This window comes from Myiozetetes cayanensis, unplaced genomic scaffold, assembly GCF_022539395.1.
Source record: "Myiozetetes cayanensis isolate MyiCay16 unplaced genomic scaffold, myiCay2020 scf2-11, whole genome shotgun sequence".
Taxonomy (NCBI): domain Eukaryota; kingdom Metazoa; phylum Chordata; class Aves; order Passeriformes; family Tyrannidae; genus Myiozetetes; species Myiozetetes cayanensis.
Genome location: NW_026087411.1, coordinates 79,147,302 through 79,159,892, shown reverse-complemented (window position 1 = coordinate 79,159,892; position 12,591 = coordinate 79,147,302). Strand labels below are relative to the sequence as shown.

Sequence of the window (12,591 nt, the reverse complement as noted above, 5' to 3'; positions counted from 1 at the left end):
TTTTTTTACTTTTTTTTCAACTAAGAACATTGAAAGCTGTTTCATCACTGCGTTTTAACTTCAGCCAACAATTATGTCTTTTAGGATGTTGAATAAGTCTGATTTGGTAAGCATGCTTCAACAATGTGTGGAAATTTTGCTGTCATCTTCTGGAAAAGAGTTTGATAATACAGTAGAGAATTTGAAGAAGTTCTTGACCCAGTTTCAGAATCTAGAAGGTGGGTGTGTACCATCATGTATTCCACTGCAGATTATATAAAAGCTGTTTTGTAATCTGACCAATGGGTTTCATTTTCCCTGAGATATCCTGTCACTGTATCAAACCATCAGATTTGCAGGATTGTTTTTTAAATACATGCACAAAATTACAAAATGTTTATATTCTCTATAGCTATGAGGTTCGTGCTTTTTATGATACGGAAGAGCGATGTCAGATAAGAAACCGGACAGATCAGCAAACATTACTCACTAAATGTCTCATGTATGTGTTTTGAGCATTTTAGCAAGCGTTGCAATTGCCGAAAACGTTTAACAAATAAAAAAACCAAATAGCAGCAGACTTCCTTATGACGTGGTATTTAGTCCAAACGTATGTGAAGTTCTTTGACCTGCACGTTCAGAGCTGGGGCACCAAGGGCCAGTTGTCAGGGCTCTGCTGACATGCTGTGACTTGTCAAGCCCGTATATTTGGTTGTTCGTGGTAGAGGACATATTTCAAAGTTAAGCAAGGCAAATGAGCAACAGCCTTCTGTCTCTCAGAGGCATGTTAACAGAAGCTGACGTATTCCTTCTGAAACAGGAGTATGAGGTAATCCAGCATTCTTCTGGAACAGGAATTTCTTTGCCTCCCCCAAAATATGGAGCAGCACTCCCTAGTGTTCTCTCCTTTCGAATTGGTTATCACCTGGTCTGTTTTATGCATGTTAATTAAGCTCACTACCAGTGTGGTCACTACCTAGCATTTGGACAAGTAAGCAATAAGCCACCAAATATTAATTAATTAATATTTAATTATTTTAATATTAATTAAAGTAATCATTCAATGCTTTAGGGTTAACTGAGCATTGTTTAGAAGAATTGGCTCTTGCCTGTTCCATGTATGTTTTTAATAGATGCAGTCATAGCAGAGCTGTGGTAGAGGAAATAGGTCAGCACTTTGAAAATGCTGTATATGTCACTGAAGGCACCAGCACTGAAGAATCTGAACTAGGATGGAAAACCTAAAGGTTCATCTAGTTCTGCTAAAAGGAACTGGAGCAAAAAGCTTTTAAGTAGTTGGGTTTTTACCTTGAGGAAATAAATAAAGAAAAACAACTCTGGGAATTCGGGGACTCACAGAATTATAAAACAAAAAAAAGACAGTATTTATTTCCACTCAGGATTTGAAGATGATTTTAAAACAGAGGTCTAATGAATCCATGAATCATCTTAGTTTGTTTTCAAAGTGGAGTTAAGCTATAATGGAAAAATTAGAAGGAGAAGTTAAGATAAACTGTACGTTAATAGGTTGCTGAGTTAGATAACTTCTTACTTTATATATTTACGTGATTGTATTGATCTTTCACAGGAGTTCTCAGAAGTCTGCCAAAAATGTACCCAAATTGCCCACAGAACCCTTAGAGTGAAAGGGTAGTCCAAAATACTATTTTTTTAAGCAACAACAAAGTCCATTGTCTTGAATGCTTAATGAACTGAAAAACAAAATCGTGAAACCTGAGGAAGCAAAATATCTTTATGTTCAGTCCATTTTGAGCTGAAGGATTGGGGTGGAGGAAAATTGGTGTAGTAGTGGAGAGGAAGTTTTCTGTTTTTAAGTCTTCAACACTCATACAAATGTCCACAGGGCCCAGGAAATAGCAAATCATTCTATGTAGGTCACAAAAAAGCTGTAATATATCATGATTGTCTCTGCTGATTGGAGCTTTACTTGTGACCTGTCAGTGGAACCTCCATCTACTGTCTTCTTAAGTAAGGCAAGAAATCTAGTTAGCTTTTGGCTTGATATTGTTTATTGCTCATCCTGGCATTGATGATACTTTGGAAGTTTTTGGTTTTTTGTTTTCACCTAAAAATTACTAATAATTGGTGCAACTGATAACAAACATTATGGCTATGAAAATTAAATTTTGTTAACATAAATTAAGATGAGAATAAAACTGGGCAATGAAATACCTTAGCACGCTTCTGGTTTGCTGCTCTGGTTGCAGTTCCGGGTTACATAAGGAGAACTCATTTCTTATTCAGTGTTTCCCTACACATGAGAAGGGAGAAAATACAGTGTGTGGCATTTTGAATACGCCTAAAGCATCACTAGTATCTAGTACTCATCTGTCCAGTTTAAAAATGTTGAGAGTTATGACTAGGATAGCATAAAGAGAATTCATGTGATGTGCAAGGCTTGTGCTGGATCAGGGCTGACTTGCCAGTTAGTTAATTACTGTTGGTTAAGCTGCACTGCAGACTCCTTTTTTAACAAGGTGCAGGATCAAAAGCTGCCTGTGTTTGGGTCTGTGTGAACAAGTAACTGAACACTTGTCAGATTGCTTGGGTTAGGTGGGTTATGTAGGTAGTCAGGAAGAGTTTACCCCACATATCAAACATCAGTTTTGTTCTAGTAGCAGAAGCTTTCCAAGAACAAGATGTGTCCGTATCATCACAAAAGGAGCTCCAGAAGAAGACAGACCTTTATCATCTTCAGAAGGTTAGGCCTGCACTAGGCTTTATTGACTAGTTCCTTAACTGAATCTTTTAAGATGTAATTGTTCATGGTTAGTTCTTCCCAGCTTGCTGGAGCTCTGAGTAAAGGCTGTGTATAAGTGTCTATTCTTAAAATTGAATGAATAAGTGCCAACTATGTATGTCAGGCCCTCCTGACACATAGAAAATTATAGAAAATATCTATCATAAACTAGGGTTTTAAAATGCAAAGTAGATGTTTTCTTTTTATTTAACTTGTAATTTGAACATTCTGCCTAACACGTATTTTTTTGAATTTCCCAAACTCCTACGGGTTTGAGAACTGAATACATTGACCTAAATAAAAATAACTGCACAGTCACACTTTCAAGCATCATCAGTGAAGACATGCCAGCAAAAATTAGTTATACATGTTAAACATATAGGTTGTGTTCTTAGAGAATAACTACCTCCCATGTATTTTTATGCACCACTTTTTTTTAAAGACTTTGTTGGAGTTGAAGGAATCAAGGCGGTCTAAGAAACTGACCAAGTTTGAAATGCTTCGTTTTGAAGTTGTTGACTATATAGACAGTCTTGTAAGGTGAGCTTTCCCATTTTATGTTCCTGTATTAGTTTGCACCATAAGTTACAAATGAAATTTTACTAACATGTTAACTTGTTAATCTTGTTGAAATTGTGTTTTGGTCCCTGCAGAACACTTTTTTCTGATTCCTATTCTTTCTTTGAAGGCTCTAAAAATAATAAGTAAAAAAACCTGCCTCTTTTCCGCAAATTAGTTGAAATAATTGGTATATGAATTGACCAACTTACTTTGGCTACAGAAAAAAAAGTTGAGGGAGGACTGGGTATACATAGCAGAAAAAAATCAAGAGTTTCTACCCTAATCTTTGCTGATCTGTTCTACTTATGAAACTGTACAGATGTCAAGTGTGATATCCTGTCCATTTTGGGAACTGTTTTGGTGAGCAGATACAGTTTGAGGCAGCTCTGTATTGGAAAATGTGAAAGGCTTGTTTTGGTGGGGGAAGAAATGAAGGCACTTGTTAATTATAGAGCCTTGGGCAGGGAGGGAGGCAGAGAAGCTAACAGAAGTGTGACCGTGCCAAGAAAAAAGCTTCAGATAGACAAAGATGAGCAGAGACTCATCATGAGGCCTCAAGATGAATAAGCAAAATCTATGGAGTACATGACTGGTGTTAGCATTTTAGCTACTGCCCTTATTTTTTAATTTGTCAGTGGCCCAGCTGGAGTTCTACACTAAATCCATTAGATGTAGAGTGGATAATAACAGACTTCTCTGCTTTAAAGTTTTTTTCAGTGCTGTTTATATTGTTTTTTCAGAGATTTATCAGACTGGTTGGGAAACGTTCACTCTTGTAGTCTCTGATTGCTGCAGACTTCTGTTATTTCCCTTAAGCTGAAGCTTGTGTCTCCCCCACTTTCCCCATACCTCATGCTTTTTCAGAAAATACCTTGTTCCTGCGGACCACAGGACTCTGCACGAGATACTGTATTTCAACACAGCTGCTGTTCTCCGTGGGCACTTGAATGCTGCCCCGAGGACTGCACTTCATACAGCTTTAAATAACCCACACTGGTACCTGAAGGTAAGAAGCAAGTGAGTTGTTCATGGTGCTGGAGTAGTTTCTGAAGGCTCCGTGTGAAGATGGTGTGCAAGGCTCAGTTTTGCTGTTTCATGAAGCTTGGCACTCATTCAGCTGTTTTGCAGAGAACTAGCAAGTGTTGATAAGCAACTAGGGACTTTGTTCAGAGGGTTAGGGAATCTGTCTGGCTGAAATAGAAATTCTGGAAAGAGTGAATCCATATGAGGAATCCATTTTCCTGAGTGTGGTCTAGTCAGAATATTTTTCTTTCTGATGTAGATGTAGCTGAAAAGTAATTTTGTCCTCCACTACAAATGGGACGACTGTCCATGGGGAAAAATACAATGTCTGTTACTCTTTCCAAAGACTTTCTTTATAGGGCTGGTGCTTAGTCCTCGCTGTGTAGATTAGCTGTAAGCTGAAGGCTCTTCAGGCGGAGTGATAACATGAAAATAGCTGAAATACAGCATATTGTTGTGTATTGATATCCTTTGTTTTCCAAGTCCAGGAAAAGGAATGTCCTTGATTTTATCAGCTGACCCTGCCCTTTTCTAGAGGAGAAAAGCAGCCTGTTTTCCACTTTTTTCTTAAGTCAAACTCACAGGATGACCAAAAGAAAGAGATAGAGCAGGATTTGGAAAAGGAGTGAACATATATTTCTTTTTGTCTTTGATTATAGATGCTACTTGGAAGTTGTCCTTATGCCTTAATGTTTTTCTTAAAAACACGATTACAGTTTTTGAAAAAAAACCACCTTGGTTGTAGCTGTATCTGGGTAATTATATGTTACTTGAGTCAAAGCCAACACTTATCAGAAATCACACATGATAAAAATCAGTCTTTGAAATCTACAGCCCGATTTGTACTGGGTTTGTTGGCACTGTGCCTTGATTTGAATGAGGGTTGTCGGTTTTACTGTGTGCAGGAGTTATTTCTAAAACCATTTACAGAGCTTATTTGTGAAAACAGTAGTTAGCAAGTGAGCTACCATTAAAGAAACCTAGTATGGACCTCAGTAATTTATATTGTTAGAAAACCTGTAAAAAATACAGATTAGGACAGCTAGCAAAATCTAACTGCTGATATGTTAATAAGTATCCTCTTTGATGAGTTGACAAGATTTAAATCCCTCTGCCATCCTGTACTTTGTTCTTTGACATGCTTTAACATACTTACAATGTTTTCTGAGAAGATTGTGAAGGTTTGGCGTAGTTTCTAACAGCAGCAGTATCGGCTGAGTATCTTGCCTATCATTTTAAGCCACGTGAGTCAAATAAATATTTTTTCTTAATTGTATCTATGACTTCTGCATGGCTGTGTGTTCCTGTGCCATGATCAGAGCAAAGTTCTCTAGAGCTGTTCTTTCCAGAAGGCTAGGACAGAAAAGGGCTTCAGTGGAGTATCAGTGAATGATTATTATGTGATGCACTGCTTACAGGAATCCAGTCCAGTTATTTATTTAGCAAAATATTTATCATGGGGAACAAAAACAAAAACAAAAAACCAAAAACCAAACAAACAAAACAAACAAACAAACAAAAACAACAAAAAAACCCCAACAACAACAAAACAAAACACCTGCACCAAAACGGTGTAATTCTGTTTTCACTGATACCTTGAAAATTCAGTAAGTTGCAACTTGGGATACCAGCTTCCTTATCAGGGAAAGAGGATTTGATCCTTGGGATAACAACACTGATTCCAGAGCAATGTAGGGGTCGGTCCTCTCCCCAGCTCCTAGGGATAGGGTCAGGCAAGAACACTCATCGGAAGTGTTCTGGGTTGCTCCCACTCCCATTCCCTTCTTCCCGAAGCAGCACCTCTGTGCTGTACGGATGGTTTCACAACTGGCTGCTCATTCTAGGGCAGCTTCCTGCGTGTCAGTGTAGTTATTTCCTCGGGAGGACATGGCGTGTGCTGCTGCCTCAGGAAGCTGAGGTTTCCCTGACGGCAGCTGCAGCTCCCTCCCGCTGTGCTGCAAAGACTTGGCCTAGTTGTCACAGGCAAGGCTGGGATCTGGCAGGTGCTGGGAGAGACCCTGCAGTGCCAATCAGTAATATCTTTTCTGGATCATTCTCAGCACTTATGTGTCATCCAGCTGGGGACTAATTTCTACAGATAAACCTGCTCAGGAAAGTGCAGTTGCTCAGGAATTTGCAACTCTCTTGGTTGTGATAACTGTCCTGACCTTAAGACTAGAAAATCAATTCAAAATGTCCAGCAATGCCAGGTTGGCACCTGGCTGAGTAGTAGGAAGCCATGGAGTCAGGTGCAATGGGAGGGGAAAAGAGAAAGGTGTGGGGTTACTCTTCTGGGCAGTGATGAACCACTAGATCTAGATCAGTCAGAAGGTATAACCTCATGTGTGCTGGTTAGTAACACAAGAGTATTTGAAACTCTTATGGTACGCCCCTGAATTACAGGCTGGTAAACTAATGTCTGCACTGTCACATTTTGAGAATTTAGCCATGTTTCTCTGAATTTTTCTGGAAACCGTCTGGACTGAACTGACAGACATTAACCTAATGTCTGGAACTTTTGTGTTCCTTGTAGAGTAAATAAAATTGCTACGTGTTCTGGAAAGTGTGAAATGCCTCATAGGTGCTAGTGTCCACATTGGATCTAAGTCTCACAAATTGCAGGAATTGAGATCTATGAAAAGTAAGCTAGAGATTCTTGAGCAAAGTTATATTCTTTGCCCAGCCTTCCTTCCTATCTTGGAAAGGATTTACTTATAAAGATATCATTGCTACAGGTTTATAACTTTCCAAAAGTAACCCGTATATTTTACTAGCATCTAAAAGCATTTTAGAAAAAATTTCTGTGAACTGAATTTCTGTGATCAGTGGTTGTTTTCATGTTAAGAGGACTGACTTCTTAGAGTGCATGAAACTAAAATGAAATGCTGTAAATTTCTGCAGCTGTACCAAGGACTTTTTGCCTCTGGCTCAAGTGGCTTTTTTACTTCTCAAGTAAATGATTCAGAGCTGATGACCTGTGTCCGAGTGGCTGGAAAGCTGCCTGGCAGAAAAGGATCTGGAGGTGCTGGTCAACAGCAGCTGAACATGAGCCAGCAGTGTGCCCAGGTGGCCAAGAAGGCCAATGGCATCCTGACCTGTGTCAGGAACAGTGTGGCCAGCAGGAGCAGGGAAGGGATTCTTCCCCTGTACTCAGCGCTGGTGAGGCCACACCTGGAGTGCTGTGTCCAGTGCTGGGTCCCTCAGTTCTGGAAGGACATTGAGGTGCTGGAGCAGGTCCAGAGAAGAGCAACAAAGGTGGCGAAGGCTCTAGGGAGTTGAGTTCTATGAGGAGCAGATGAGAGAACTGGGATTGTTTAGTCTGGAGAAGAGGAGGCTCAGGTGAGACCTCATCACTCTCTACAACTACCTGAGAGGAGGTTGTAGCCAGGTGGGGGTTGGTCTCTTCTCCCAGGCAGCTGATAGGAGGAGAGGAAATGGCCTCAAGTTGCACTAGGGGAGGTTTAGATTGGATATTTAGAAAATTGTCTTCCTGGGAAGGGTTGTCAAGCCCTGGAACATGTTGCCCAGGGAAGCTGTGGAGTCACCATCCCTGGAGAGAGATAAAACACAGGTAGATGTGGCACTAAAGGACATGGTGTAGAAGTGGCCATGGCAGTGCTTGGTTAACAGTTGGACTTGATGATCCTAGAAGGTTTTTTTAACCTTAATGATTCTATGAATTTCATGAAATACAGAATACTTCATGAGAAATTAGACTTTTGCCTTTATAGGTGCTGAGTTTCAAGCCAGAGATGAATAATGGTTACATTTCAAACATAAAACTCTGAGAAGAGAGAAGCAATTATGCTTTTTAGTACATCTGAGAGATATATACTAAGTCTTCCTCTTCCTTCTGAGGGTACAGGGGGAAAGGATACTTTTCTATTTTCTACAAAGGCAAATCATGACTAGTTTCTTTTCCTGAGTCCATAAAATAGAGTATTTCTCTCTCATATGTAAATAGCACTAGCAAAAGAACTGGGTAAAAGCCTAGTCAAATAACCACTCATTATAGTAGAGGTGGTATAAGAGTATAAATTTATAGAAGGAACACCAGGAGTGAAGTAGCTGGGTGGCTTTTTGTTTGCTTTTTTTAATATGGTATGTTTTCTTATTTTCCTGTTTTGTTTTTTTCTTCTTTGAACCATCAATTTGCCAATAAACACACAAACAGTAAATGTTTGGTTAGAATACCTGCCATCTCAATTTCCTGAAATAGTTATAACTAGCCCTTAAAATTTTTCATGATTAAAAACTGATCAAAGTTACTGCCTTCAATTTTTTTTTCATCAGAATCAAGCTTTGAAGTGTGATGGAGGAAGCATTTCTAATAAAGCCCCTGACATATGCATAGTGTATAAGCTTCATTTGGAGTGTGGCAGATTAATCAATCTCGTTGATTGGTTAGAGGTATGTGATGATGCAAACAGTACCTTTGCCTGCTTTCAGTATTCTGATTTATCTTTTTCTGCATGTCTGTTTTCCTTTAGTGCCTCTTTTGACACCTTAGATCATTGCATACCTTGGTCCACAAGAACACACAGTAACTCCAATCAGAGTCTTCCTCTATCGTGAATCATTTATTTTCAGCACTGTTACCCTGTGATGAAAATATTTTGCTTCTGCTTCTGTTTTATGCTTGGCACAGGTCACATTTTGTGCTTCACAAAATGGCTTTTCTTTGTAAGTATTCTGTGACACTTTTCTGGAAACAGGCAAGTGGGGCTCTTGGAGAAAATGCTTGTGCCAGGGAAGAGCCAAGGTCCTTCTAGCTTGATATCCTGTCTCATACTCTGACCAAGAGCAGGCAGAGTATAGCAAGAGAACACAGATTAGTATGATAATGTCTCCCTACCTAAAAATCACATTTTAGTTTTAAAGTTTCCTAAACTTGAATCGTTCTTCTGTATTTTCTAAGCCTACCTGAATTACATTACCAATACAATTTTTAAGTAACCACAGCAACCCCCAGCAAGAAACAGTTTAACTACCTGCAGTTTAGAGGATACTCCTTTTGCTTGTTCTGTGTTTTGTTTGCTGCTGCCTTGTTTGTGTACTGTATTTTCCTACTCAGACTCCTGCTGTCCCTCAGTTTATAGATGTCTTCACAGCCAGCTTTACTTTTCTCATTTCCTCAGAATGTTTAAGCAGTCTCACTTTGAAAATATTTTTCAGTCCTGTGGTTTCTTTGAGAATGGGTCAGTACCCATAACTGTTTTGAGATTTAAAATTGGAGGCATATTGAGTTCACTGAGTGATGTCTTGCATTCTGTATTGCTTGCTCTTTTGATTGCTGCTGAACTGACATGCTCAGAGCTATCATTCCAAGATCTCAATCCTCCTGAGTGATGGCCATCAGCTCAGAGCTCACTATTTTATATGCAGCTGTCTGTGAACTGTGTTAAATCTGTGCTGCTCTTCTCTTTCTAGGCTTTCTCAACTGTGGTGATGGCAGGTGAGGAACCAAATGCAAATACAGCCTCCTCAGACCAGATGGATGATATTATCCAGTATCCTTTCTCATTTCTCTCAACCTTGACATTTAAATGCTTAAAGGAACCAATGTTTCTAAAATACAGGTTCATGTGTACTGATAACTGATTTCAGAAAAAAATACTACTTTAAACAGCCTTAATGGACTGAAAATGTCTAAGAAATAGATCTGCTGAAACAGTTGGGATGGGAGTGGTGAGACAGGAGAGCAGCTTTTGTCCATAGGAATTTTTTGGGTCTGAAACAGAACCAAAAGTCAATAAAACAAGTTGAAACTGTTTGGTTAAATCATCTGAGAGTTTGTATAGCTGCTGTATAGGGGTAAGGTATTACTGAGGAACAGATGGCAGAAGGGCCGTGACCTGCAGAGCAGGTGGAGAAATAGAAACAGTAGTTCATTATTAGGAAGATGAAAGCACTGGCAGAGGAGTTGCTTACAAATGTGGTGGCTCTGTAGAAGCCATGAGTTCTAGTACTTTAGGACAAAGCGAGAAGCAGAATGAAGGTTTTGTGGAAACTAATCAACTCTGATCCTGAAGAATGAAAAATATTTAATGGATGAGCATTAGAATCAAAACCCATGGCTACAGCAGTACTGCTGCCACAGTGTAGAGATGAACAGTTGTACAAAAGGAGGTTTAGAGGAAGGATATTTATGTGCTCTAATACTTTACTTGGCTTTTCTTTAGCATAAGACCTTTCCTTTTTATAGAAGCTCCACTGGTAATTAACACTCACAGTAAACTAAATTCTCTAACTCAGGAATAAAAGCTGTGTGTCAGGAATGCAGCAAGAAAGCTATAGTGAATAGAAAATAAGGAGAAGGTGATGCTGTTTTATGAAATCTCAAAAAAAAATCTCTATAATTATCTATATTTCCTTATTTTTGTGAAGAGGCATAAAAGTATAGATTCTTCTGAGACACCACAAAATTAGTATCTGTGTCAGCTTTAAGCTTCTCTTAGCAGTGGGGAAAGGAACTCTTCGTCACCACATTGTATGCAAGTAGCAGAAGTACTGATTAGGTTGAAGATTTGTGCTTCTGTAGGCAAATCATGCTCTGCCCTTATTTCCAACAATGTTATTGTGCAACACGTTGTGTAATCCGTGCTTGCCGTGACTTAGAAATCTTCCCCTCCTAGAGAGAACTCCATCAATGTGTCATAAAAATTGTGCTTGGTTTCCTTGACTGAAATGTGCAGCGCTCGCTTTATTCGAGCTGTTTCTGAGCTGGAACTCTTGGGCTTCATAAAGCCCAGCAAGCAGAAAACTGACCACGTGGCAAGGCTGACCTGGGGAGGCTGTTAATGTGCCACCAAGGTTCTAATAAACCTGTTCTTTCCAACACTGCCATGGCTGTGTTCTCACTGAACCAGTCCTCCCTAACTTTGCTACTGAGTCAAAGTCAACAGTGGCTGAATGTTGTGAGATACATTCCCAGTGCCTGGGCAGGCTTGAATAGCGATGTTGTTTTTTAATGCTCATCCTCCCTGTGCAATGTAGTGGACTATTAATGCCCATGTTCCAAATACTGTAGTGTTGTGCCAGTTTCAATCTTCTTTGTTGTGTGGTATTTAACAGTACACTGATATAACTCAGGCTAGCAAGCCAAAAGGACAACACTGGCTGTGTAAGCTACAGAAGTGATGAAGCAGTATTATTAACATGCTTATAAGCTGATAGGATTTGAGTCATTATTATAAAATGCCTTCCAAATCCTTGAACTAGATTTAAAAATAAATAAAACAAGTATGCTAAAAAAGACAATGAACTTCCATGTTCAGCCTCTGTTGTATGTTCTTCAAAACTGGCCCTAACTCCCTAGAAACTGCTTCTTGAGGAAGAGAAGGGGACAGAATAGTTATGAAGATACAGATTTTTGTTCTTTGAGAAGAGCAAAAGTGAACTGTTTAAATCATCCCCTTTTTCTAGTGAAGTTGATCAGTACTAGCTGGCTTTTGCTGTCAGGGAAACCTGTGTCAGCATAGACTAAGTGACAACATGGTACTCAAGCACATTAGAGGAAGGTAGTTAAATCCACACCTAAAGCACACTTGTAAACCTCCCCTTTGCCAAGGATTTGTGCTGTAGGCAGGCAGAGGAAGAGCTGTGTGAAAGTAACTATAGGCTGAGCAGGTAAAAGCACTGCTCACATGACAGATCTTCAAAGAACCTTCTCAGCCCAGCCTTTTTTCTTGACTCGGTTTGGGGAGCAAGTGTTTTTATGCTGATGTCAGCATTCCATGTTTTTCAACCATGGCAAAAGCCTTAGAAACCAAAGGGGAAAAGCTGTGTTGCCCTCCAGAGCAGCGTGTCTGCCATGCCCTGATAAACCCTCTGGAGGAGGGCTGTATTCCAGCAGTTTGTATGGGCGGGGACTTCAGCTCAACCTTAGCACCTCGGAGGGGCCTCATTTCGGGAGGTGTTCAGAGTTTGTCCCTCCCAGACTTCAAAGCTGAATGGTAATTAGTTTATTGTAAAAGACTGTATGTACCTCAAAAAAACTTCCAGACACCCTCAGTTGACAAGAGAGGATTACAGGGTTCACTTTCCTTCTGAGGCAGTGAAGTGCTGCTCTTCGAGCACATGTTCAGCCACCACTAAACTCCAGATGCTCCCACTTAGTCGCAGTGGCACTTCAGCCTACTCAAAACAACTGAAAATGATAGCCTGGAGCTCTGAGGACTGAATCACTTCCATAAACCAGATCTCACTAGGAGGAGGGAAATCCTATTACAAGAACCAGTAACTTACCAGGTTGTTTCCCCAGGAGT

General features: G+C 39.8%; 1 protein-coding gene across 3 annotated transcripts in view; it reads left to right on the top strand.

Annotated features, from left to right (window-relative positions):
- Window positions 1-11,592, top strand: part of ORC3 (origin recognition complex subunit 3) — a 32,597-nt gene extending 21,005 nt beyond the window's left edge. For 2 of the 3 annotated variants that reach the window (XM_050315087.1, XM_050315089.1), the window contains 7 exons: window positions 85-218; window positions 2,616-2,701; window positions 3,183-3,280; window positions 4,166-4,307; window positions 8,618-8,734; window positions 9,755-9,834; window positions 11,020-11,592. In XM_050315087.1, the coding sequence (XP_050171044.1) occupies window positions 85-218; window positions 2,616-2,701; window positions 3,183-3,280; window positions 4,166-4,307; window positions 8,618-8,734; window positions 9,755-9,834; window positions 11,020-11,125 (763 nt within the window). In that variant the 3' untranslated portion in view covers window positions 11,126-11,592. The remainder of the gene's footprint in view (window positions 1-84; window positions 219-2,615; window positions 2,702-3,182; window positions 3,281-4,165; window positions 4,308-8,617; window positions 8,735-9,754; window positions 9,835-11,019) is intronic. The other variant, XM_050315088.1, reaches the window with a different exon arrangement.
- Window positions 11,593-12,591: the final 999 nt, after the last annotated feature.